Source organism: Stegastes partitus, unplaced genomic scaffold (genome assembly GCF_000690725.1).
Source record: "Stegastes partitus isolate 25-593 unplaced genomic scaffold, Stegastes_partitus-1.0.2 Scaffold3, whole genome shotgun sequence".
Taxonomy (NCBI): domain Eukaryota; kingdom Metazoa; phylum Chordata; class Actinopteri; family Pomacentridae; genus Stegastes; species Stegastes partitus.
In genome coordinates this window covers 1,256,022-1,280,795 of record NW_007577734.1, presented here as the reverse complement: position 1 = coordinate 1,280,795, position 24,774 = coordinate 1,256,022, and the positions used below count along the sequence as shown (strand labels likewise).

The window sequence follows — 24,774 nt, the reverse complement described above, 5'->3', positions numbered from 1 at the left end:
AGACTTGGCTGTGGGTTGCGGATGTGGAGGATCGCGGCGATAGAGAGCGTCTCAAAACGATGACAGTAGTTGAGTTGATTTATTTCGGCTGTTACTGGTGCAACGAGATACTGAGAGATTTACGAAATTGTTGACTCGGGATAGCGTGTGATTCAGATGGCGGCGAAGATGTCTGCAAACTTGTCTTGCTTTATCTAATCTGCGCTGTGATAACCTTCGCTCCGACCGTCTGGCTTTCTTCTCTCAGCTGGAGTTGGCTTCCTGCTGATCCCACCGTGCCCCCCTGCTTATTCAGCATTTCCCAGCACAGATCAGCCCCGTCAGTCTCTGCCAGCATGGGATGTCTGCTGGAACTTTTTACACTTTGAGAGCAGTTTCTTTTAGGGGCTTTTAACGCGAGATCAGCTCCAATTTTGCTTCTAACCCCTCGTGTTCCCTTTTTTCACTGACTGTAATCTTCTGGCTCTGGTTGGAAAATTCGCTGGTTGGATGATGGTAACAGCATCCCCTCCTCCTCTTCCTTTTCCAAACGTTTCGATTTAGTTGTAAAATCTTCAAGCCACGCGAGACTGGGGCCTCGTTCTCGCCCGCTCACCTGGAAACTGCACGAGACCGCGTCGACAGGTGTGAAGCCGGACACGCGCCATGGATGATTCAGGGATCATTCGGAGACGGAGGCTGCAGGTGAGAGGAGGCATCCATCACTAAACTGTCTGCATATTTCACAATAACAGCTAATGTTCTTGCACATGTAGAGGAGAGATTAGACAAGGTGACTTGGAGGGTAGCACTGTTGCCTCGCAGCAAGAAGGTCACCGGTTTGCCTCCCGGTGGGGTCATCCGGGATCTTTCTACGTGGAGTTTGCATGTTCTCCCTGTGCAGCGTGGGTTTTCTCCGGGTTCTCCGGCTTCCTCCCACACAGTCCAAAAACATGTTGAGGTTAATTGGTGATTCTAAATTGTCCGTAGGTGTGAATGTGAGTGTGCTTGGTTGTCTGTCTCCAAGTGTAGCCCTGCGATAGACTGGCGACCTGTCCAGGTGTCCCCTGCTTCGCCCTGAGTCAGCTGGGATAGGCTCCAGCCCTCCTGCGACCCTAGTGAGGATTCAGCGGTGTATAGATAGTGCATGGATGGATCTAAAAAAATCACAGACCTGTCAAACATTTGCCAAGTAGGTTTACACTTGTGTGACTCAATAATTCCATTAAGGAATCAAGCACATGTTTTTCCCAGTTTCTAAGTCATATAGCATCCCACTACCATGCATCTGATGTTGCCAGATTCCACACAATCTCCCCCACTACTCTGCTGCCAGCGTGTTGTAGTGAGATACATGTGAAAACACCACATATTAATTTATTCTATGTGAGTCTTTTTATCCTTTCATCTTGCACTTGTATTCTTTTTTACTACAAGAGGAGTTTGTTGTACACCTGTGCAACGACAATAAAGGCATTCTATTCTATTCTATTCTATTCTATAACAATTTCATAATACACATTTTGTTTCCTTGTTATAAAGGCTAATATTAAAGTCTGCTTGTATTGTCGTATCAAATGATGGAAGCTTCTGGGGGGAAAAAAAAAACCAAGATACAGCGTGTATGACTAGTCCTTATTATGACCAAGATGAGCTCTTAAAATTAAAAAGTGGCTACAATAGCTGACGTTCTTATTGCACTTCTTTCAAGACGACAGTGTGTGAAAAAAATGTTCTGGTTTTAAGGATGTAAAGGCACAAAACAGAAACATGTCACAGTTTTAAATCACACATAACAGCCACTCTCAGCTAGGAGTGGCCAATGTAATACCATTTTCTACCACTTGCTATGTATAGTAAATCGTCTTGACTAATAAACTGCATACAAGATACAATATTTGGCTAATCTGGAAAACAAACACCGGACAACTCCTAGTACTTTATCACAGCGATAGATAAAGAAAATGTCTAGTTTGTTCATTTGCACCATCTAATGTGGCCAAACTCCATTAGATGTAATAAGATGATAGGTACCTCAGTATAAACACGGCCAAAGCTTTTGCAGTACAAACTTTCCTGATGTGCAGCTTTGGAATAACTCTTATGAAAGGCAGCACAGATAGGTGCAGTGGGTGCCAGACCAGTTTTGTCTGTCGAATTCGCCATAAAATGACTGTATGTCTGTAATAGTCAGTCATATGTTGAGTGTGGTTTACTTTCTGGAGACTGAGTAGGTGGCATGGACTATTCTGCTACATTTGCATAATGTGGCCCAGTCATTTCACCCATGTCTTGTACAGTCTGACTGACACATCAAGGTGCTGGTAAAACTTCCTCCGAGGCTTTTCCTCAGCCTGGTGGGTGTGTGGAACTAATCAAGTGAGGCAGGCCAAGCTCACTATCAGGGCCACTGTCTGTCTCCGCTTCCTCCTGAATTCATTTACAGCGAAAGTACTTTGCTGCACACTGTGCCAAGATATGATGCTCCAGATGATTTCTCATCATTTATGGAAAGCAAACAATGGATTTCCTGCACAAATGTTGGTAAAGCGCAGCAACGCTAGTGCCAGACTTAAAGTTTCTGCTCCTACAGGTCCTATGCTCCTAATGCAAGGCAGGTGGATCAAAGCACTAAATTAAAGCTGAGAAGATAAATCTGTGGTGGAGTTACTCTTGATACCTCGTTATTCTAACGTATACAAGGATATCTGCTACCTCTGCGTCTGGCTTTGCCTTTGTTGAACTGCACTTATTGATCTGTTTGTTGAAGATTTCAACTCATCTGTATCTCAGTGACATTTAGACTGAGGCATTTGATAATTGCTGCCTTTTCAAAGCTGGTAAGAGTGCAGGGAAAGACACAGCAGTTTTTCTTAAGCTGTAATATGATGTTTGTGTGTACACTCACAGGTGAATCATTGTTGTGTACTAGAACATTTTAAAATGCTAGTTTACCAAAAAAGAAAGAAAGAAAAAAAGAAAACATATAGATTAGCGTGCTAATTATTGTCTGGGTTAATTTTTTGGTCTGTAAAATACAAAAAAAATAGTGAAAATATATCCATCAACATGCCCTTAATAATGCTTTGATCACTTAATTATCAAAATTGTTGCAGATTAATGTTGTAAAGTTCTGAATGTGTTATCAGTTATTAGCTATTTTTTAAATTGAATAATCCATTTTTGTTCTATAAAATGCCAAAAAATACTGAAGCATGTTCAGAAAGGCCAAAGTAACAGCGATGATTGCCCTTGTCATATTTTGTCCAACTAAGCATAGAAAAATCAGGGCTATTCATTTAGCACTTATACAAGACAAAGAACGGCAACTCCTCACATGTAAGAAAATGGTATCAGAGAATGTTTTCTATTTTTTCTTAAATAATTAACTGTAATTCTTTCAGCTCTGTTCTAAATAAGCTTCTTTGATAAATTACTTAATTTGTCACTCCAGGAGACAGATCTCGTACATCACAGTAATAAAGACTTTTCGATTGGATATGGAATGTAGGTTTCTCACAAACGGTTACCAGAACTTGTCAGAATGAAAACTGGTCCAGCACATATACCGTTTTATGCTCAAATGAAGGTTTGGCAGAGTTCAGTGTGAATTAGAAGTTGTTCAATCAGTCTGCTGAGCTCAGTAGTCTGTATGATTGAAATATTTCTTCAGAAATTAATTATAGTTGAATATCACACACGAACCATCAGCAGGAATGTAAAGTGAGCAGTCTGGCAGGGGGCAATCTGATGTGAACATGAAGGTTTAAATGTAATGTACATGCAGAGACACAGCAAGACACCCACGCTGTAGCACGATGGACTTAGTAGCCAACTAAAATCAGAAACACATTAAAAGGACACATGCACTTACAAGGACATTACTGGGGAGTCACGCTGCACTTTTGATTTTAGTCAATGTAGTTTAATTTGTGTGTGTGCGTGTGTGTATTCTTACTGTGGCTGCGTCTTGTGTTAGCTTGTTTATGTGTGTGCATGCGTAACATTCATGCCTATATGTACATATCAAATGGACTTCCACCCCCTGCCCCTGCTCTCCATTTCCATTGAAGTGGTCGATATCCATATCTCAGACGGAGGAGGTCTAAATGCTGAGGATGTGGTGCAGTTGTCAAGCCCATTAGCAAGACTAATGGTGGCCTAACAGCCCTGTGTGCCCTCAGGGAGGAAGACCAACCACCAGCAGCAGGACAGGCTGAAAAGACTGGAGGCCAGGAGGGGGGCAGGCATAGATTAGAAGTAGGCAGCAGCTGTGGGCTACAGTAGACCCCATTTAAGAGGCTATTACAATATCTGGATCCCTTTACTGCCTGGATCTACTTTCACTCCACAGAGACTGAGGAGGGAGGAAAATGGCTGTGTGTACACCTAATATATGTTTGTGTTTCATACACACGATCATTCATTGGTCATCTATGAGTATAAATGTGGATACTGAACGAATTAGGGATAAAAAATTAGGTATAGCTCAGTTTAGCTGAGTGTTGTTCAAGTGGTGCCGGGACAGCGCCTGAACATTCAAATGAACATAATGATGTTTTCTGCTGACAAGTCCTTTTTCATTCATTAATTTGGCAAAAGTTGCAACCATTCAAATTTGTGTTAACAAAGACGTTCAGAAACTTTGGCTGTTTGAAAACAGGTGTAAAATACTAGGGATGTCTGATATTGGCTTTTTTGCCAATATCCGATATGCCGATATTGTCCAACTCTCAATTTCCGATTCCAATACTGACCCTTACTTGTTAACTCTACATATCTAAGACCTTTAAATCAGTTACAGAATATGTGACCTTTTCTTTATGAAACACATTAAAAAATAGAAAGTTACAGTGATGAATAATATCGTGATCTGTGGCCTCACTCAGTCCATTTTATTTGGCTGTCGTTGGACTTGTTTGACTGCAGTAGTATTTTTTGATGTTTTGGGAGCGAGTGTGTCATTATTTTCTGCCTAAGTGAAGATTATCATGCCGTCCCGAGCAGTTGTAGGTGTACTGAGTATACTTACACTTAACCCATATGCTCATGCACTTGCACACACAAACAAACACAAATCATGCTGTGTGTTTCATCCCGCTCTGATGTCGGAGTACAACACACACTCACACACACACGCATACACACGCACACACACGCTAGCATAATTTGTCCAATATTTTGTTCTGGGCAGTGTGCCCATTTCCAATATGCTAAGCACAAGGGATAAGAGTATGATCACTGCAGAAGATCTAGCTCTCTTTGCCAACTCCTGTCACTCACTGCCATGCCCACTGCTTTGTTCTGCCTCACCGCGTCCTTCTGATGTCAGTATTATTCAGAAAGGGTAGGTTTCATACTGAGGGAGCAAAGTGCACATCAAAACAACAGATCTGGGCCGGAATATATTTGGGAATAGCTTTAAATATTTGAACTACTTCTGCTGGCCTTAAATGATTACGGCAGACACCTATAAAGCACAAAAGCTTGTGCCCGACTTAATCCCCATAACAGACAAAAATGCAAAAAAAAAAAAAGAAGCACTTCTTCAAGTTTCAAACTCTTCCGTGTAAAAAGGAAGCAGTAAAGGGTACTGTGGGCAGCACATTTCATTGAGACGTAACACTATTTCAGACCTCCGTGTAAAGACGTCTGGATTCAAGGCTTTTCAGTAAAGCTTGAAGGCTAGTGGACTATTAAACTGAAGAATATACTGTGTGACATTTGCCTTGCAATCTGCTGTCAGTTTTGGCAGCAGAAACAGAACAGAAGCCTCACGACTCTGCCCAGAGCGTTAGCATATTAACATTTTCCTTTTCTTTGGTTTCCAGTTGGCCTTCGCTTCATCCTTGGGTAAATACGCACTGAAAACAAAACCATAGAAACACCATGTGACACCCTGTCTTCACTGCTCAGGCAAAGTTGTCTAATACTTTAATCTATTTTGAATTGTCCTGCTGCAACAAAGCATCGTGGCTGAGGGGAATGTGAATAATGCGCAGTTACTTGTACCACAGAGTGGCTGTGCATAATAAATTGAGTGTGCCAGGGAGGTGTTTGTTTGTATGTACAGACATCAGTGAGTCTGGCACTGCTGTGTTACATCTTTAGAAACCTCTTAATGAAGGCTTTTTCCTTCTCCATAATGTGCATAGGTTACATTAGATCATTTTCTTACACTAGATTCTGTTTTATGGACAACAGTAAAGACTCTATAGGCAGTACAGTTTATTGTGTGTGTGTGTGTGTGTGTGTGTCTAATCATACCTTTCTATGTTAATGCAGTGTGTTGTTGCACCATGTGGTTTCATGTGTGCTGCTGAGGGACAGTGGGACACATCATTGCATTAATATACATACTTATGAAGGCAGAAAATGGGTTTTAATGATGAACGATCACATATAATGATCATCCAGGCCTGGGATTACAGTTGTGACTCATTCATGTCACAACACACTTTTGTTTCGTAATATAAAACAGCAGTAATAATATTATAAATGCATCAATTATCTAAATTGCTTCTTTGGGTAAAATATAAATGTATGAAGATACATTATTTCATGAAATGTTAATATGATTACACCGTTTATTTTAGGATTTTAGCTGCACTCTGAGGTACAAAAATCACCTGAAGAGCAGGCTGCTCAATCTTAAAGACCCTCTGCAGTGAAAATCACGTTCCTTTTTTCTTATTAGCATGTCCATATTTTGTTTTCTACATGCTACAAGACACATCAAGAGCGAAATACGCAGTCGACGCCATAGCTGAGCATTTTCACCTTCAAATGCAGTCTGCTGATGACAATCTCAAAAAAACACATTTAGACTTAAGAAAATAGTGAAAATTGCCCATTTTGAGTTCCCTAGACCCAAAGGCAACATCTTAAAGTTGCTTAAAATTTGTTATGGATCAGATAAAACCAACAAATTCTCACATTTGAGGAGCTGAAAAACATTTGCAACCAATGTCTGTTATAATGGACTCTTTTTTTTCTTTCTATAAAAAGACTGAAAGCTTGGGAGCATTTTAATCCTCAGAATAGTGGAAAAATATAGCAGCACACGGTGATTCAACAAGTATGAGCCCAGCTAGACACAAAAAGAAAGCTACTGTTTGTTGTGTGCAAACTCTTATTGCAAAGCAGATGACTATTGCTGCTGCTACAGTTGTTGTGTTATTGCATTTTAAAAATGGTGTATGAGGTTTCAATCAGGAGGCTTTGTGCTTTTCAGTTCTTTTCAGAATACAGCTGCAGGCCATTGAGTGTTAAGAGTTTACATAAAACATGAGTTTGCAGTATGAGGGATGCACTCACAGATCTACTGATGAATGAGGCATTGCTCTTCATGAATCAGGAGAGTGACTTGGGTCAGACTTGTTCCAGAAGATTGTTACTGCGACTGTTAATTATTTCCATCATAGATTAATTTGCAGATTATTTTCTCGGTTGACTGTTTGTCTGGTCTAGAAAACACCAGAGAGAAGTAAAAAAAATGCCCATCAGAGTTTCCTAGAACCTGTCTGAACAATTCGGTTTACAGTGTGTAACGTGGGACAGGGACAAGGAAGGAGTGTATTCTGGTGGTGCCTAATTCATTTGAATAATTCATTGTCAACATAGTTGCTGATGAATTCTGCCAGTTTACTAATTGATTAATCAATTAATCAGTGCAGTGCATAATTAGTGCAGCAGTGTTTCAGATGTTTTTTTTTTTTTTTTTTTTTTACCTTGATCCATGTCGTGGATCCCCATGCGTCCTTTGTGGCATGAAATCTGTAACACGCTAACAAAAGGCAGGAACTGATCTTCTTTTATTAGACCGAATATTAGACAGAATATTGAATACCGCTTTTTGCCTCATACCTTTACTCCTGGTGATTTTTCGTCTGTACCTCACAGCAAGATTTTTGTTGCAAGCAAAAGGATTTTACCGAGAATTTTAACAGGTTGTCGTGGTCACTTGAATCAAGGCGACAATTGTTCAAAGAAATGCTGGAGTGACCCGTAACATGGCAACAGTAGGTACAGTAGCCGTCCATTGGACAGACAGTGAGAGGGAGCAGGTGTTCGAGTTTTATCCATTAGACACCCTTATCACCCCATATCCATCCATCCGCACACACACACACACACACACACACACACACACACACACACACACACACACACACACATATATATAAGACTCCTGTGGGTCTCTGTCTGAGTCACCCTGGCCGAGCTCACTTCCTCTTGATGATGTAGTGTATTAGCATCCCAGAAAGAGCTCACTTTGATAGATGATGTCACTCCCATTGAAAAAAAAAACAAAAAAACTAACAACTGCTCTCTCAAAATGCTTCTACGCCACTATAGATGTATTTTAATTTTCTGTATTAGTTGCAAGCAGCAGTTTGATGTTTTGTCAAATGTCAAATTGTTCACTTTTTTACCAAAAACTTCAAGAAAAAGACACCACTCTCTTGTCTTTATGGTCAATATGAAGCTGCAGCCCAAAGAAGATTAGCATATTTCAGCATGAAGACTGAAAACAGGGCAGAACAGCCCTACATACTAAACACACAAACAGGCCTCAGATTGAGCATATTTCTCATAATGCTGAATGTTAATCTAATATGCCAGTTTATTCAGAGTAGCTCTGAACTTATACTGCAAGAGGAATATTTATGATTAGTTCTTCAAGATGCCTTTTAAAAAGACAGGTTATGACGTATCACAGTCGGTTTTTTAAACACCAGAATGTGTGTGATGAGTAAACATCGACAGACAAACCGTAAGTATTTACACAGTTGTGTATTTGTGCCTCAACACATTTAGTCTCAAATAAAATAGTGGATACTACTTCAAGGTCACAGCTTTAATTTGAGCACTTTACAGCAGTATAGAAAGAAGGAGAGGAAAAAAGAAATTTAACTGAACTGAACTTCCAGACCTTCTGGTGGGTTTGAAAGGCATGTTGTCTTCTTAAAAAATACCCCAAATGACAGCATTCATCAGAGCCAGACGTTGTAAAAACAAAAGTAATCTTTAGGTATTGAACTTTTTGACAGCCAACAAACAAATCCTGTGAGGTGCAGTTCAGTAGGAAAACCTAACCAAATCTAAGCTCAAAGTCCTGATAGTTCATCAAAATTGGTATATTCTGTATGTCTCATGTAACAAATTGCCAAAAAAAACCCACAAAAAACATAGCATTTGCATTAATACGATTTTGTAGAAAATGTACTCATTAGCACAACCTTGCAGTCATGAGTGACTCGACTGTGGCAAACAGTCACTTTGGGAACTTTTTGATTGAACTGGGCTGAACTGCAGTCTGTGTTGAACCAGAGGAGACAGGAGACAAGTATGGAAAAAAATTAAGAACCTGAATCAGAAAGCAACTTTCATTCTAAGGAAGCAGATCTTCATCACCAGGAAAGATACAAAGCATCTGCTGACTTCAGGTGGTCACTCTCTGATCAGTTTATTGGTCAAGATCCATGTGACAACTCTTTAAAAAAAAATAAATTATTTATTGTTTATTTGGAAAAGCAAGTGATGCCAAACTTCTCTTCTAGGTACAATTCAGTTTGGGGTTGCGAGAATATTCATTGCTAATCCAGGTTTTAAACAAAACAACTATTTTTATTTCTTAGTACTACTAACACAAACATTCCTACCTCACAACATACGATGCTGATCTGAATATTGTATTGCAGTTTTATATTAAGGGCCAGTATTATTAGCTCACGGTGCTGGAAGTGGGTGACTTTGGGTATCCAGGTTGTTTTGAGACTGTTTGGAGTCAAGAGCTCCAGCTGTCAAGTCATGTCTCATCAGTTTGGCTTCTGTAGTTCCTGTTTACTTAACAAAGACAACAAGAGAGACAGAGAGAAATTTCAGGATGGAAGCCATCTCTAGAAAACTAGTTGAAGTCTTATCTTTGCCTTATTTTCCTCTCATGTTTTGTGACCCTGGTGTCGTTGGTGGATTCATTTCTATTCACTGGCATGGCTCTGTGTCATTACGCTTGTCCTGAGAGGAAAAAAACCAACCCAAAACATAAAGTCTTTTTAGCCCAGCCAGTGAGCGGTAGAAAATAGCTCGGTAAGCAGCGCAGCACAGGCTGACAATAGATACTGACGGTAACCTGATCTTACCTAAACTGGATGTTAAATGGTTTTAAATTGGGAATAGATGGGCAACAAGCAGCACACAGCTTCATCCTAGTTGATCCTAATCACATCAGAGTCCTTGCTGTTATGTCCCAATGTCATAAATATAGCAGCAACAGTTTTTTAAATTGACTTTGGCTCCACTCAACCTGGTGATTCCTGAAGTTCCGAAGTCTCTGAGCACTTAGGAGGGATCAGTGTTCAAATTGCTTTTCACTTACACTCAACATGAACAGAGAATCACAAAGAAAATAGCATCACCATGACAAAAAAAAAGGAAATTACAGCACTGCCCTCTATAATTTGCATCCAACATGCTGGTATTGAAAAACGTACATACCTTGAGTCACTGCTCTGTATGCTTTTTAGTTAAAGCATTCGAAAAACTTGACTCACCACCTTGCAGTTTTATGCCTCTAACAAGCAGCCAAGTTGCAGTTTACATCCACATTTGTCCAGATTTATAGAATATATGTATAGTGAAGGCTTTGAAGTATGTAAGTTCACTGAGAGAAACAAAGGACAGAGTCAAAGTCCTTGTAGGTTCTTCTGTTGTACCGAGCTTCACACAGCATCACATTGTGGATACTGCTGCAATGAAGCTACAATCTCAAAGACATGGATTCTTCACATCCATCTTTACCCGGCAGCACAGAAGATCTGTACAATCATTACAGTTTCAAGGTGGACACTTAAGATTAGTGTCACCAAATCAGTACCCGACCAAATGTAAAACATGGTCACAGTCTCTCCTTCTTGTCTTGAGTTATGGAATAAGAGTGTTTTGGCAGAACATTATGAAGTCAACGTTGGACCTTTTTGACGTAAAAAGTCATCACTTCATCATTTCATCCTATTTGACATTCATGTTAAATATTGTCCTCATTAGTGTATGAGTTTTGGACTTATGTGAGGTCACTGTCACCTTTGGCCACCAAAATATAATCAGTGTATTATGAAGTCCAAGTAAACATTTGTGCTACATTTGAAGAAATCCCCTCAAGGTGTTCCTGACATACCCTGTGAGCAAGAATGGGATTAATTGATGGATAAACGAGCTGAAAACATGATGCTTCTGTCCTCCACTGTCAGCACGGAAGCATGACAATACAATTGATGTCTATTAACTATTTTGTTAATGACTGATAGCTTAAGAAATACCAGGAATTTCAGTCCAGGGGTCAACCAAAGATTTGCATTTTAGCAAAACTACAAAAGAGCCAGATGGAGCTTCAGCCACTTAATAAGACACGAGTTCCCGTAATAACAAGATTTCTCTAAAATATTGAAAATGTGCTATTTTTTCCTTGAAACCTTTCTGTATCTTCAACATCATGGATCATGTGGAAATCCAGCCATTATTAATGTACAGTTCATACATGAGAAAGATTCATCACTGATTCACTTTTATCAAGTTACAAGCAACTTGGTTTTGGTTGCACCCAGGAAAACAGGGTTTTAACCGTTGTACTTATCCAACACATTAGGGTGGATCAGTGAAATGTTTTCTTGCTGTGTCAGTAATAAAATATTCTACTTTTAGTACTCATAAACACACAACAGCAGCTGTTTTTCATTTGTTTTCTTATTCTTATACTTATTAATACAAGTAATCATAAATAAACATACATACTGCACACTTTTACCTCTTCAGACCCATAAAAGTCCCTCAGAAAGCAATATTTTAAAGAAAAAACACAGTAATCGTCTGTGAGAAAGGGCCACAAATACATCTTGTTAAATACATTTCTTCTATAACTCAACAAATATAATAATGCCCTATATATAGAGAGTACGCATCTAAGGTTTGACCTTCAATGATGTGATATATACGCACCCTGTTTATATGATAAAAAGTACTTTATAGGAAATAATAAAAACGGCAGCTGTGAAATGTATAATAAACATAGAGAATGCATTTCAAATTAACTATGAAAGAAGATTCATTAACTGCATTTCTTCATTAAGTAATTATATCAGTATGATGACTTTAATCTATCTTGAACTGCTGTTTACGGCGCTCATAATGACAGATTACAGGGTTTGTTCTGCTAATTCATATCTCATCACCACACTTGCAGGAAATTATAACCTTTTCTACAGTTTTCTGCTTGTAAAAATAAATATGTTTAAAAATGATCTAACCCATCTCATCTGTCTTCTCTCCCCCTCCTCTTTGCTTTCCCTCTTTTCTCATTGCTTTCTCTTTCTCACCAGAAGGATCTACCTCTGCCCCGAAAAAGTAGCAGGTAGGTTCAACTTTACACACAATTTTCCTCTGTATGTATTTCTGTGGGGCGGCATTGAAGTGCAGTAGTTAGCTTTGTCACCTAACAGCAACATGAATCTGGGGTTAGACCTGCTGGCTGGGGCTTTTCTCTGTAGAGTTTGCATATTTTCCCTGTGCCTGCCTTGGTTATCTCCTCCCACAGTCCAAACACTTGCATGGAAATGATTATTCTAAATTGGTTGTAGATGTGAATGTAAGCTGTCCAGGTTGCAGGACCTGTGTGTGTAGAGCTAATGGATGGATGGATGTTTTTCTGCAAATATGTGTTTTAGAAATAGCGTGTATTGTGTGTGTATCTGACCACCATAAAATAGTTTCAGGTGAGCTTGTTTGTGCTGTGTGATGTTGTGTAAATTTTTGTGTGCCACTTCTGGTGGAATTTCTAGAATTGTGTTTGAGTCCTGAAAGAGAAAATAATTGGACAATGTTGTGTGCTATGACAAAATATTCTATTAAGTGAAAATAATTTTTGCATTTTTGCACTTGTTGTTGTTGTTGTTGTTGTTGTTGTTGTTTTTTGTATTGTATGGCTCGTATGCAATTGGGTTATTATTCTAATTATTATAAATGGAAGAACATAGACATACAAAGAAGAATATTATTATTTATCCCTCTGGACTTTTTTCACAGTGTTTTTTCCTCCTGTAAAATTTTTCCTCACTGTAGCTCATTTTTACCTGCAGTTTAAAGAATCAAAAAATATCTTTTGTGCAGTGTAACATAGTTACAGTCCCATAAATCATCAAAAAGAAGAAAACTACCATTGATTTAAATATATATATATTTATTCTACAAAAAAGGAAGAAAACTTGGAATCAAATAAACAACATTTTTCCAAGTGCCCACATTTGTCATCAAAAAAAAGAATTGTGAATTTACATACTATAGATATTTTACTATTTGCTTTTGGTTTCCATCCTTGTCTCCTTTTGTGTGTGACTGTGGGTTGCAGTGACTCACAAATGGCTTCATGACTATAAAAGAAGGGAGTTTATTTTTGTTGAATATTAAAATGAGCCATGTAGAATAAACTGATTTTGAGTAAATATCATCATTTTAAGGTTAGATTTGGTTTTTTTTTTCTTGACATAGCTCAAGTGCTGTCGCAAAATTGGAAATCTGGCAATTCATCTGTTTTCACAGCATCCAGCCATGATAAATGGTGTCATTTGGTGTTTAAAAAAAAAAAAAGAATATGCCTTTTAAACCCGCCTGTGGCTTGTAGGGTTCAGAGGGTTAAAGACTTGGAAACATTCCCGTTATTTCATTTATTTATTTATTTATTTATTTTAGAAATTACATGGACAACTGGTGTTATTGTGCAGTGGGAGCCTTGTCTTCGGACTGCAGCATGTTTCAGCTTTGCATGAGCCCTTTCACTCATAGAGCTTCTCTGCTGGACCAATCTGTTGCATCAGTGAGCTGTGCAATGAAAGTTCAGCAGCAGGAGATCCGTACTGTGACCTCAATGCCCTGTGTGTGTGTGTGTGTGTGTGTGTGTGTGTGTGTACCATATATATAGGATATGGGGGGGGGGGGGGTTAGAAAGGAGAACTGGGAAGTACATGATGGTGACACAACTTAAGCCATCAAATGTCAAGTGAACGTAGCAACCGACTGACTTGTTCTATGCCCTTTTTATTATTAAAGCATCAGACGGTGAAAAGCATCTTAATGAGCATGAAGGGGAGGAGAGAAGATTATCTTGAGTAGCAGATACTTGAGCTACGCATATTTAATTAAAGTTTATATGTCAACATTAATATTAAACGCAGTGAGAAAATTTAGCTTTAGAAAATAACTATTGCTGATGTTTATTAACTTGACTCGCTACTTACAGCAGAAGGCAGGTAAAAAGCAAACATGACACAGAGTTAGGATACTTTCCTAATTATGTCCAATGATCATTGTGGAAAAACATTCAGAAATCTTTTTAGAAATAATAGAAAAAGATAACTCTGAGTCGTCTTTTTTGTAAGTTATCCTCATTTTCAAATAAATCTAGTTCTCTGCATAACCACACAGGAACTGATAATAGCTAGCTGCTTTGAGTCAATCAATCTGTGGTGCAGAGTGACCTCACTAACCTCTCATTATTACTCATTGTTTAATGTGTTGTTTTGTGAATGGCATCATGGAAACTAACTAACTACAAAGTGTAAGGAATAGACCCTCCAGTGCTTCATCTCAGCTCTAATTGTGCCCTTAAATAAAACGATTAATAGGAATTCCTTTAAAGTGTCAACATTAAAGCCAGATTTTTAGTATTGTAAGGCACAAAACATGACTGACTTCTCAGAGAGAAAGAGAGACACAATTGGCTTCTCAACAGAGGTAGATAACATTTAGTGACTGAATTAGAAGCCTCTGCGGTTGTTTTCTGTGCCATTTAGCAGTCAGTGGGATTGAGTGATCCTCAGAGGTTTGACAAAACTGATTAAAATATCTTAATTTGTGCTACATGCATGTGAAAACGCTCACATTTAGTAATTATAGAAGGTGAAAAATACCATAAACTGTGTGTGAGTCTCTGTCCATGGTGCTGAAATGCACTTCTACACAATCAAGTATGCAGTGTTCAATCAGCCTTTCACTCTTGTCTTTCAATCAAGCATGAAACAAATGTACATTTTCCCTTTTCTGAACCAGTTTCACACAAGCAGTGACACGACTTTAGCTTGAGGCATCAGTCTTTTTATGCTCCGTCTTAATTACTCCTCAGTTTTTGACCGCCTCTCTTTTACTGCTGCTCCTGCTGCTAAAAAGCACTTCACAGATCAGGCAGAATTTTTTTTTTTAAAAAAAGGGTCCCACGTCCACTCAAAATGCTCTCTGAAGATGGTGCAATTTTCCACAAAATGCTTACACTTTGCCGTCATCACTTCAAGTTTTGAAATCCTTGAAATTTTTCTGCAAGCTGCTGTAGTCCAGAGATGTACTTTTATTTTTTTTCCTCTCCCTATTTTCAGCTTTGCCCACTTTGGTCCTGTGTGAGCAGAATACAAATCGCCTGACTGTGTCACATGTCTGTTTATCATGTAAACCGTTATTGTTGCTCTGGGGGTTGCTGCCTGTTCAGGGTGTTGTAAATATGAGGTATGGTGTTAATTCTCTGTATGGAGCTGGGTTTTTATTTAACTTCATTTTTTTTTTTTTTTAAATGTGTGTACTTGTCTACTTGGTATTCTGTGTACGTCTTACTCTGGGCAGAGTTAGTGTCTGCCAACAGTAGTCTGATGATGCCAGCTTATACATGCCTGGGGCATTTAATGTGCACATGCGTTGGTATCCATTACAATTTACCGCGATGTACTTTTTGTGCGCGCTCAAGTGCGTGTGCTGTCATTGGATGTGTTTCCTCTGTGACCTCTGACCTCTGTGGCAGGGTGGCAGATGACAGCACGACATGAAGGAGACACTGGAGCTGGAGCCTCACAGTCTCTCTGCACTCCCCCCTCCTTCCTTCCTCCCTCCCTCCTGCTCGGTGCTGCTGTCGGATTTCTCCTCCTGTGGGTGGAGCTGGAGTCATGTGCTTTGGGTGTAATGTCTGCTTGTTTCTAGTAGAATGAGGAAAAAAGTGAATCGAAGGACAGCCCGGTCGCCAAATACAGAGAGCTTAAATACACTTCAGAAAAAGCTGGAACTCCCCCGTGTGACATGCAGAAACACAAACCCACCGTGTCTCCTGTATGATATCATCCTCGTCTGTGACCCCCCACTGTGTTCCAGTGATATCACCGTCCTCCCCTCTACCCCCTCCCCGTCTCCTCTCTCCCATGTATATTTTATCCATTCAGACTCCCACATTAGGGACGGCATCCATTATTGAATTACTCCCCTCAGCACTACTGTGCAACTGTCACCCCATGTCAGCTTTAACATTTGGTGGATATTTTTCAAAGGGAAGGAGGGACGGTGCACACATATGCATACGCGCACACACACACACACACACACACACACACACACACACACAAGAGAAATGACATCTCTGTTGGCTGGCCAGCGCAGAGCAGCTCCTGTGATGTGTAGGACAAATAGACGGTGCCAGAGCTCATCCAACGTGGCATTTCACGTCTTAGAAAGAAAACTGTGTCTGTGTGTATGCGCATGTTAAAGGATGAGGCTGATGCAGTTCCGTGTTTTACTACAAATCCCATGAAAACCTCAAAATCAATAGGGTGTTTGTCCTTTACTCAATGCTCTCCCAGTTTCACTGCCATGCCATGGCTGTGGCACTACCAGCACAGTGGTTTCTACTGAAGATATAAATTTTAAAAACTGGTCACTGATATACAGCATAGTTATTATCTAACAAGAGACTAACTCTTTTCTGTTGTAGTTTTAGTCTACTTGACTATTTTGAGCTGCAGAGAAATATATTTTCTCTTGTATTTACAGCAGTAGAATAGTATTATGTGGGAGGGACCCAAAATAACAAGAGTCACCGTGTTCGTGGCAGTCAAGCAGTATGTCACTCAGTATAACTCTGTTCCTGGTTTATTTTTAAAGAATAAGTCTGTTGATATTCTGGGCTTTTCCTATTCTTGATAAATCCTATAAAGTCCTGAAGCTATTTCTTGTCATTTTTTGCTGCTGTCACATTTTCTTCACCGTGGGCTAATTTCTACGCTGCAATTTAAAATCCTGTACCTCTATGGAAACAGCATGTCGCTAGAAGCAGAGATAACTGAAAAATGTCTTCTGTACAGGATAACAAAGTTATAGTACAATAAACAAGTAATTATTTATTTTACAAGAATGAAAAAAAAACAATATTTTTTCAAGTGCCTGCACCTGTTACCAACACTGAAAAACAATGATTTATATATATATATATTTATATAATGATTTACATATTATAGCTAATTTACTAATTATGTTTTTAATTTGTTTCCATTCATGTCTTGTATTTACTCTGTGTATAAACACAGCCTGAAGTTCAGTCGAATAAGTCCACGAATCTGGGGAGGGTGAAAATTAATTTTTTGCCATATAGACACATATAGTAAAGTGATTTTGATGATGATTTGAAGCTTAAATATGGTGAAGTTCTCTGATAAAGTGAAAAGTCACCAAAGATTAATTCAAGGACAGGAAGAAAATCAAATTCTTTCTGTTTTGGCAGTTACTTACCCTGATATAAAAGTATAATTATGGCGATTTAAAACTAACAAACAAAAAAGATATCACAACAGTGTGCCATAAAGTCACACTGCACATGAATACCGTTGCTTATTTTAGCCTTTTTATGAAACTTGAAGCATAAATTTATGTGAACACTTTCAGATCACTTGGACCAGTGTGCCACAGACAGGTTAGAGATCAGATGTGCTCCTCGAGGCTATGTTAATTATATAATGATAATAATTACTAAATGCTTTTTCCAGCTGCATATCTAACTGTCCCAACGGATGCCATCACCAGCAGGATGATATTAAGAGGCAGTGTTTTTTTTTTCAACATCACACAGGGCTTTCCATCAGGACTCGTTTCTGTGGTTATGGTTAGCAAAATGTTGTGTTTTTGACTAAATTTTAGTAAACACTTGGTGTCTCAAGACTGCAGACTTTCTCTGTACCAAACCAGAGTAGGATGTTTTCCTAAACTTATCCAAAATCTGTGAGTTTCTAAACATCACCATAAAAGTTTAATAATTCTGTTGCCACTAAAAGGAGATCTTGTACTGCATGGGTGGATATTTTTAGCAGAAAAGAAATGTCAGTGAGCAGTTTACAGATTCGCTCAGCTTACTAACATCTTAGAAAATGTGATGCGGTTCATTACATCAGGAATCTATGCATATTCCTGTTACTTCTGACCATTCGATGAAGAAAAACGGCTCTTAGTAAATGAAACCTCAATTAACAAAATGGATTGGTAAATAATCTTATCATTTCCTTGCTAGTGATTGTCCTTTGGCCTTGGCTAAAAAAAAAAAATAAAAAATTCTTTGGGAGGCTTTAAAACCTATTGGAGTGCCAAAAAATCCCTCCATGCAGGAACAAAGCTGGCATCACATTCCCCTCTGATGCATGGCTGGTTTGGGTTTCATCGTTAGATTCATTGTCAGTAACAAAAATACATAACATTGCCAGCGTTATCCATTTAAAAGATGACAAACACAGATGATACTTATTAGTAGGATCAGCTTTTTATTAGTTTGGGTCTTTCTTTTTTTATGATTTGATAACAATAAGCAAAATAGGACAGCATTACCACCACTTCTCCTTTAGTGATCTGTTTTTTTTAATTGTGTCAGTAGCTGTAGCAGAATAACAGTTATCACGAACCACCTTACAGCGTCCCTACCTCCCTCCTTCTGTCTCCTTCTTGTCATTCACATTAGTCTCCAGTTCGCTGCTCAGTCGTCTCTCCACCTCTGATTGGCTTCTGCTCTGTCTTTCCTGCAGTCTCACTCTTGCTTTCGCCCACATGCTGTTTCTTCCTCTCTCTCATTCATACTGCATATACTTACACTGACCCCCCCCCCTTGCTCTCTCTCTCTCTCTCTCTCTCTCTCTCTCTCTCTCTCTCTCTCTCTCTCTCTCTTCCTCCCCCTCTCACTCTGTCGCTATACACTTCCTGGCTTGGCACGATACCCTTGAGAGCAGCCCTGCGATCTTCTCTGCTTCTGAGAGGAGATGCTCGGCAGCCTGCTCCCTCTGTCTGCCTCTTCTCCCTCCCTCTTCCCTTTTTCTCGCTGCAATTTTCTCCATCTGTAACACAGATGACATTTTCCAAATCTTGCTTCTCTCTCATGCACACACACACCTGCACACACACACACACACACACCTACACACACGCACACACACACACACACGCACACACACACACACACACACACAAGTACAGAGTTACGGTGAGACATCAGAGAGGGAGAGAGTGTGCGAGTGTTAACTGGCCAGAGGAAGCTGACATGCCAGCGTGGAGCGTAATCGCTGCTTTTTGACTGTCTGTGTGTGTGTGTGTGTGTGTGTGTTTGTGTTTATTTCTGCGTGTGTGTACGTGTGGAGGCTCAGCTGCTCTCATGTTCGTCTGCCAACACAGCCTCCGCTGCTAGCAACATGTTTCGACGCACAAAAAGGTAAACGGCAACAATCTGTCAACGTGCAGTCTTTGTGACCAGTGTGGTGCCCTGCTGTTGTTAGCATGTGTTGATTCATCGGAGGAGGTTGTTGTGTTTTTCCATGATGTTTCCGTTGTCCCTGCCAGCTATCATGCTGTCTCACAGTTGTCTCCCTGTCTTCATTTAGCTTCAGCAATATGGTGTGTGTACTTGTGTGAGTCCTCTCATACATATGTGTGCATATATTGTGATTTTTTAATTTTTTTTGCACACAATGTGTTTTTGCATTTAACAAGGATATGCCTTTAGGGGGGTTTATAGTACATCTTTCTTTTTTTTTGCTTTTGCACACTGCATATGTTTGCTGTGTCTGTGTAATGTCATGTTCTACAGAAATAGATTTGTTAGATTTGCGCCCATATTGAGCTTTACTGTGATGATGCACGTGTGCACAAGGATTTAATCTGTTTTAGATTATGGTTTGTGTGCCACTCTCTCTCTCTCTCTTAGAAACACACACACATGCACAGGAAGGTGTGTGACGGGTTAGTAGTCTGTGTGTCAGAGATAGCTTTATGTAGTGAAAGCATTATTTTCAGCGTCCAGGGAGTGCTTGTGTAGCAGAGAGCCAGCACAGCATTTGAGTGCTGTCTGCTTGGCACAACTCCTTGGTCTTCTTGTCCCTTCTTTTTCCCTTCTTTCCCACTTTTCCACCTTCACCCTTGTCTTTAATTTAGTCTCTGACATCCTCTATCTGATCCATCTTTCCCTCTCCTCACTTATGTCTTCACTGTGTATTAGTTTCCCCCAATTCTCTCCTCTCCTCTCCTCTCCTCTCCTCTCCTCTCCTCTCCTCTCCTGTATGTACAATCTGTACAGACCCTTTAGTCCCTCCTGCTGTTAGCTGTCTTCATCTCATCTGATCTCAGGGGGATTAGTCTGAGTCTCCACTGTTGCTCCCACTGTGCAGGGAATGAACAGTTGAAAACTGTGTATATGAGCGAGAGTAAAGCCTCCATCACTCAAACTTCCGGCCGACTCTATGTGTTAATTAAAGAGCGGGTGTGTGCATGAGAATGCTTGTTGAAGCGTATGTTTGTTTAAGAGGCTGTACATGTGTATTTGCTGTTTTTCTTGTATGAGATTAACACGTTCTGTGCATTTCAGAGTATTGGTTTTCTGTCCTCATGTCCGCTGCACAGGTTCGTGTGTTTGCTTTGTCATGTGCTCTGTGATGTGACATAAATCTAATTGTTTGGTAATTTTCATCTCCTTCAATATTAGAAGTGCTGAATTAAGTTTGTAATTGTTGATCTGTCTTTTTTTTTTTTTTTTTTTAATTCATGTTTTGTTTGACCAACAGCCAACAATGACATATAACATACTTGATATATTTGAAAAGCTGAAACCAGTGAATATTTAGATATTTTTTCTTGGATTAATATTTTTCTTGGCAATTATTCAGTTCTGAAAGTTGACAAATTGTCTGCTGATTTGTCATTTAATTGACAAATTGTTCCACCGCCACATAATATCATGACCAGCACCTCTGAGTCAGTGTGTTTGGTTATTTGGCACTGACAGCAATGTGTCTGCAGCAGTAGATATGGAAAACTGACAAGTACTGGAAGTTGCCATCAAATGTCTGGTTAGATTCATTATCTTGTTTACTCATTCTCTGATTAGATGCAACCACAAATCTGCCAGTTTTTAAGTTTGATTTTGGCGGATTTCTTCCAGGAAACACGTTTAAATTCTCAAGTTGAGCATAACAACAAGGATTGTTTCAATACTGGTGTTCAGACAGAGATATTGTGTCAGCACCAGCGTTGGAAAATGTTCACCCATCTCCAGCTCTGTGTTATAAATATCATTAAATCATTTATCCCCTGCTTTCTCTTTTTGTTCGTCTTTTTTAATTATCTTGCTTTCGGTCTCTCTCCCTCTGTCTTTGCTTCCCCTGTATTGTGTGTGTTTGTGTGTTTTCTTGGCCGGCTGTGGCAATTAAAAGAGATAATGCTTTGTGTCCACTCCAAACAGATTGAGCTGCAGGAAGACAGTAAAAGTGTGCAAGTTAAAGCGAGAACATGAGGCACGAGACGGCAGCAGAGATAACAGGAGGAAGACAGTGGGGTGGGATGAAAGGCAGAGCCCGAGGTGGTGTCTCAGCCTACATTTAAGAGTAGCCCACCGGGGTTAACTGAACCCATGACGATACACTCTGTCTTTGTCTGCTTGCTGCCGTCTTTACTCAGTTTCACTCTGCGTGAAGGTAAACTCTTCTAGTTGGTTGTTGTGAGTAATGAGATCATGACGGAGAGAAGGACAAAAACTGGAGGAGCTGGATGACCAACAAGTGAAGACGGTCTTAATTATTTGTTTGCCAGGAACATTATTTTACTCACACACATATGTACGCTGTAATCCCACACATTCGCGCTCATACGTGATGCATAGCACAAATGATCCCGCTCATGACGACGCACAAGACGTTTCATCCCACCCACAGGCAGCACATGGCGCAAATTGAAATTCAGTTACGTTGTATTTCCTCGACCAGCACAAGGGTGTTTTTACCGCCGAGCTGTATTGTAATTAAATGACATTGAATATAGTAGTGGTTTCATTCTGTACACATCTGACATCTGCTGCTGTGGTCCCTGCGACAGTTAGTTCAGGGTATTTTAACCTTCAGTACAGCATACATTATCATGATGGACCTCATACTCCGACATAAGTAGGCTCCACAATTATCTGCTTGAGAATCAGCACATGAGCCACAGTTACAATGAAGCGCGCTCTCTTGGTGCTGTTATGGCTTTTAGATGTCACTGAATGACTGAGTCTTTGCTCAGATTTTTTTTGTCAGGATGCTGTACATACATGAGGTTAAAAACAGGAACATGCTTATCTTCCTCCCTGCAGCACCAGATGCACAAAGCACGGATGCTGTAGATTCGATGTTATATAGTATTTGAGCAGCAGTGTTGCTCGGGCTATTTTTATTTTTTAATGAAAGAGCTGTGGAGTGAAGGCTAGTACAGAAAATGTTCAGCATTAAACATGCTCTACTCCTGTTGTTTGTACCATGACAGCACCATCTGTTACTGGCTGGTGTTCAGGCTAGCCTGAACCAAAACACACAGACTGTTTGTGGCTTATCTTTGATATTGCGATGACATGATAACACAACTTATCATATACAGCCCTGAGTTGGATGACAACCTGACAACATGAGCTGCATGAAAATGAAGCTCAGTCTCCTAAAAAAGAAAGAAAAAAAAAACCTTTTTTAGATAAACATGAATCTTTTTACAGTTACTGTTAATTATTAATCATTAAGGTAAGCCTTGGAATGAGTGAATTTAGTGTTAGTTTTACTTATGTTGCTAATGTGCTTATTAAGAATTTATGCAGTAATGAGATGTTTGAATATTAATTTCTAACATGCAGAATTATTGAAATGTGTAACTAGAATTGAAGAGGAGGACTGGATTTGTTCTGTTCCTGCTAAACACTTTGGATGCTTCTGTTAAACTTGACCTTGGAAACAGTTTGACAAAAAAAAAGTAGCAGCTGCAGCTCACGCACAGTTGCTCAGTTGACTAACTGTTACCTGAGATATTTCCATGACAACACCTTGTGCTGAGGAAGATGCGCTTTAAAGTAGATGCGTTTATAAAAGCGTGCCACCCTTCAGTGTTTTTGTTATGAGGCTTTTGTGTTCATTCATGTTGATTTTTATACTTTGTAATCCATTCAGCTTCTCACTAGAATGTTTAATTACAGCCATCCTTTGTGCTAAGCTTGCAGAGATTGTTGTGCAGATGTCAAAGCTCCAAGTTTATATTTTTTCCTAGAAAAATATTTGTCTTTGATCCTTACCAGTGTTGTAGTTGATGCCTGGAAGTTGTTACTATATCATAAGTTAAACCTACCACCTTCACATTGTGCTAAATAGAAGAGCTGAGGCGATTAGTTAACTAATTAAATTTTTACTAATCATCAAGTTAAATAAGCCAAAAAAAAAGCTTCTGCAGGTTTTCCTAGTCTGCTGTGTTACCAAATTAAAAATCTTTGGACAAATGTTTAAACAAAACTCAATGAATGAAGTATTGTAATTTGCATTTTTCACCTTTACAGACCAAAGAAAAACCAAGTGAGACCGTTGTCAGTGGATTTATGAAAATCTAAATTAGATAAAATGAAATAATTGTAGGTGGGTAATAATAATAATAATAATAATAATAATAATAATAATAATAATAATAATAATGCATTTATTTTGTATAGCGCTTTTCAGAAACTCAAAAACGCTTTACAGGGTAAAAGAACAATAAAAGCAACTAATACAAAAGTAGACTAAGCAAAAATATAGGCAAGCAGGTAAAAACAACACATAAGATAAAAATAAAATAGGCTGAATTGTTGCAACCCTGCTGGATAGCAGACTGGTGCAAAATTGTATAAAAACATTACTTCTGCCAATTGACTTGGTTGTACCTGCAGTCTCAAGACAAAACACTCGTTTATATTATTTTTTTTTAAATTAATAAAAATGCAAATTATGACCCTGTCCAGGGTTTTGACATCATGTTAAGTTATCAATGAAGTGAACCACATAGTAAAAACTCACCTGGTAACAAAATGTCATTTACAGTTTTTGCTGTACTTAAATTTTTTTTAAACCCATTAGCATCACGTGGGACGTCATACTGAGTAATGCTCCCTTCTGCTGTCTCAACTGTAAGAATTGGATACTGGCTTTGCTTGCTTGTGAATCCAAACACATTATCCATAATCAGATGATTTTTTAATGACTGCTAGACATGCTGTGAGACTCTCCACTTATGCAAATGAGCGCTGCTCACTGAAGGAACTATTTTTATGCTTTATGAGGTGATGGCTACGGATCATTTGCTGCGAATGAGGTCACAGTGGGCACAAAGTGAAATGTCGCTGCTGCCGTGATTCAGAGCGCCTCTCAGGTCCCCACGTACAGTAGCTGCAGAGCGCTGACACATTCAGACAAACACTAAGGAGGAGACAGTAATGCAAACAAGCAGGAAACCAGCAAATGAGAGACTGAGAGACACGTGCAGTAAGATTTAGCCACAACTTCCTGCTGCATCATTCTGCCTGAGGATACACTTTCACACTTTTAGAGGACATCTGATAACACCTTTAACTGGAGAGAAGTGACGAGACTAAAATAGGCATCTAGATGTTTATTGTGTCCTGCTGTGTTCTATTTATGGGCTGTGATGTGTTGA

General features: G+C 39.3%; 1 protein-coding gene across 1 annotated transcript in view; it reads left to right on the top strand.

Annotated features, from left to right (window-relative positions):
* Positions 1–426: 426 nt before the first annotated feature.
* The window catches only part of mast1a (microtubule associated serine/threonine kinase 1a), a 91,961-nt gene continuing 67,613 nt past the window's right edge, over positions 427–24,774 (top strand). Inside the window, exons 1-2 of the mRNA XM_008277117.1 lie at positions 427–684; positions 12,360–12,388. Coding sequence (XP_008275339.1) covers positions 646–684; positions 12,360–12,388 — 68 coding nt within the window. The 5' untranslated portion in view covers positions 427–645. The remainder of the gene's footprint in view (positions 685–12,359; positions 12,389–24,774) is intronic.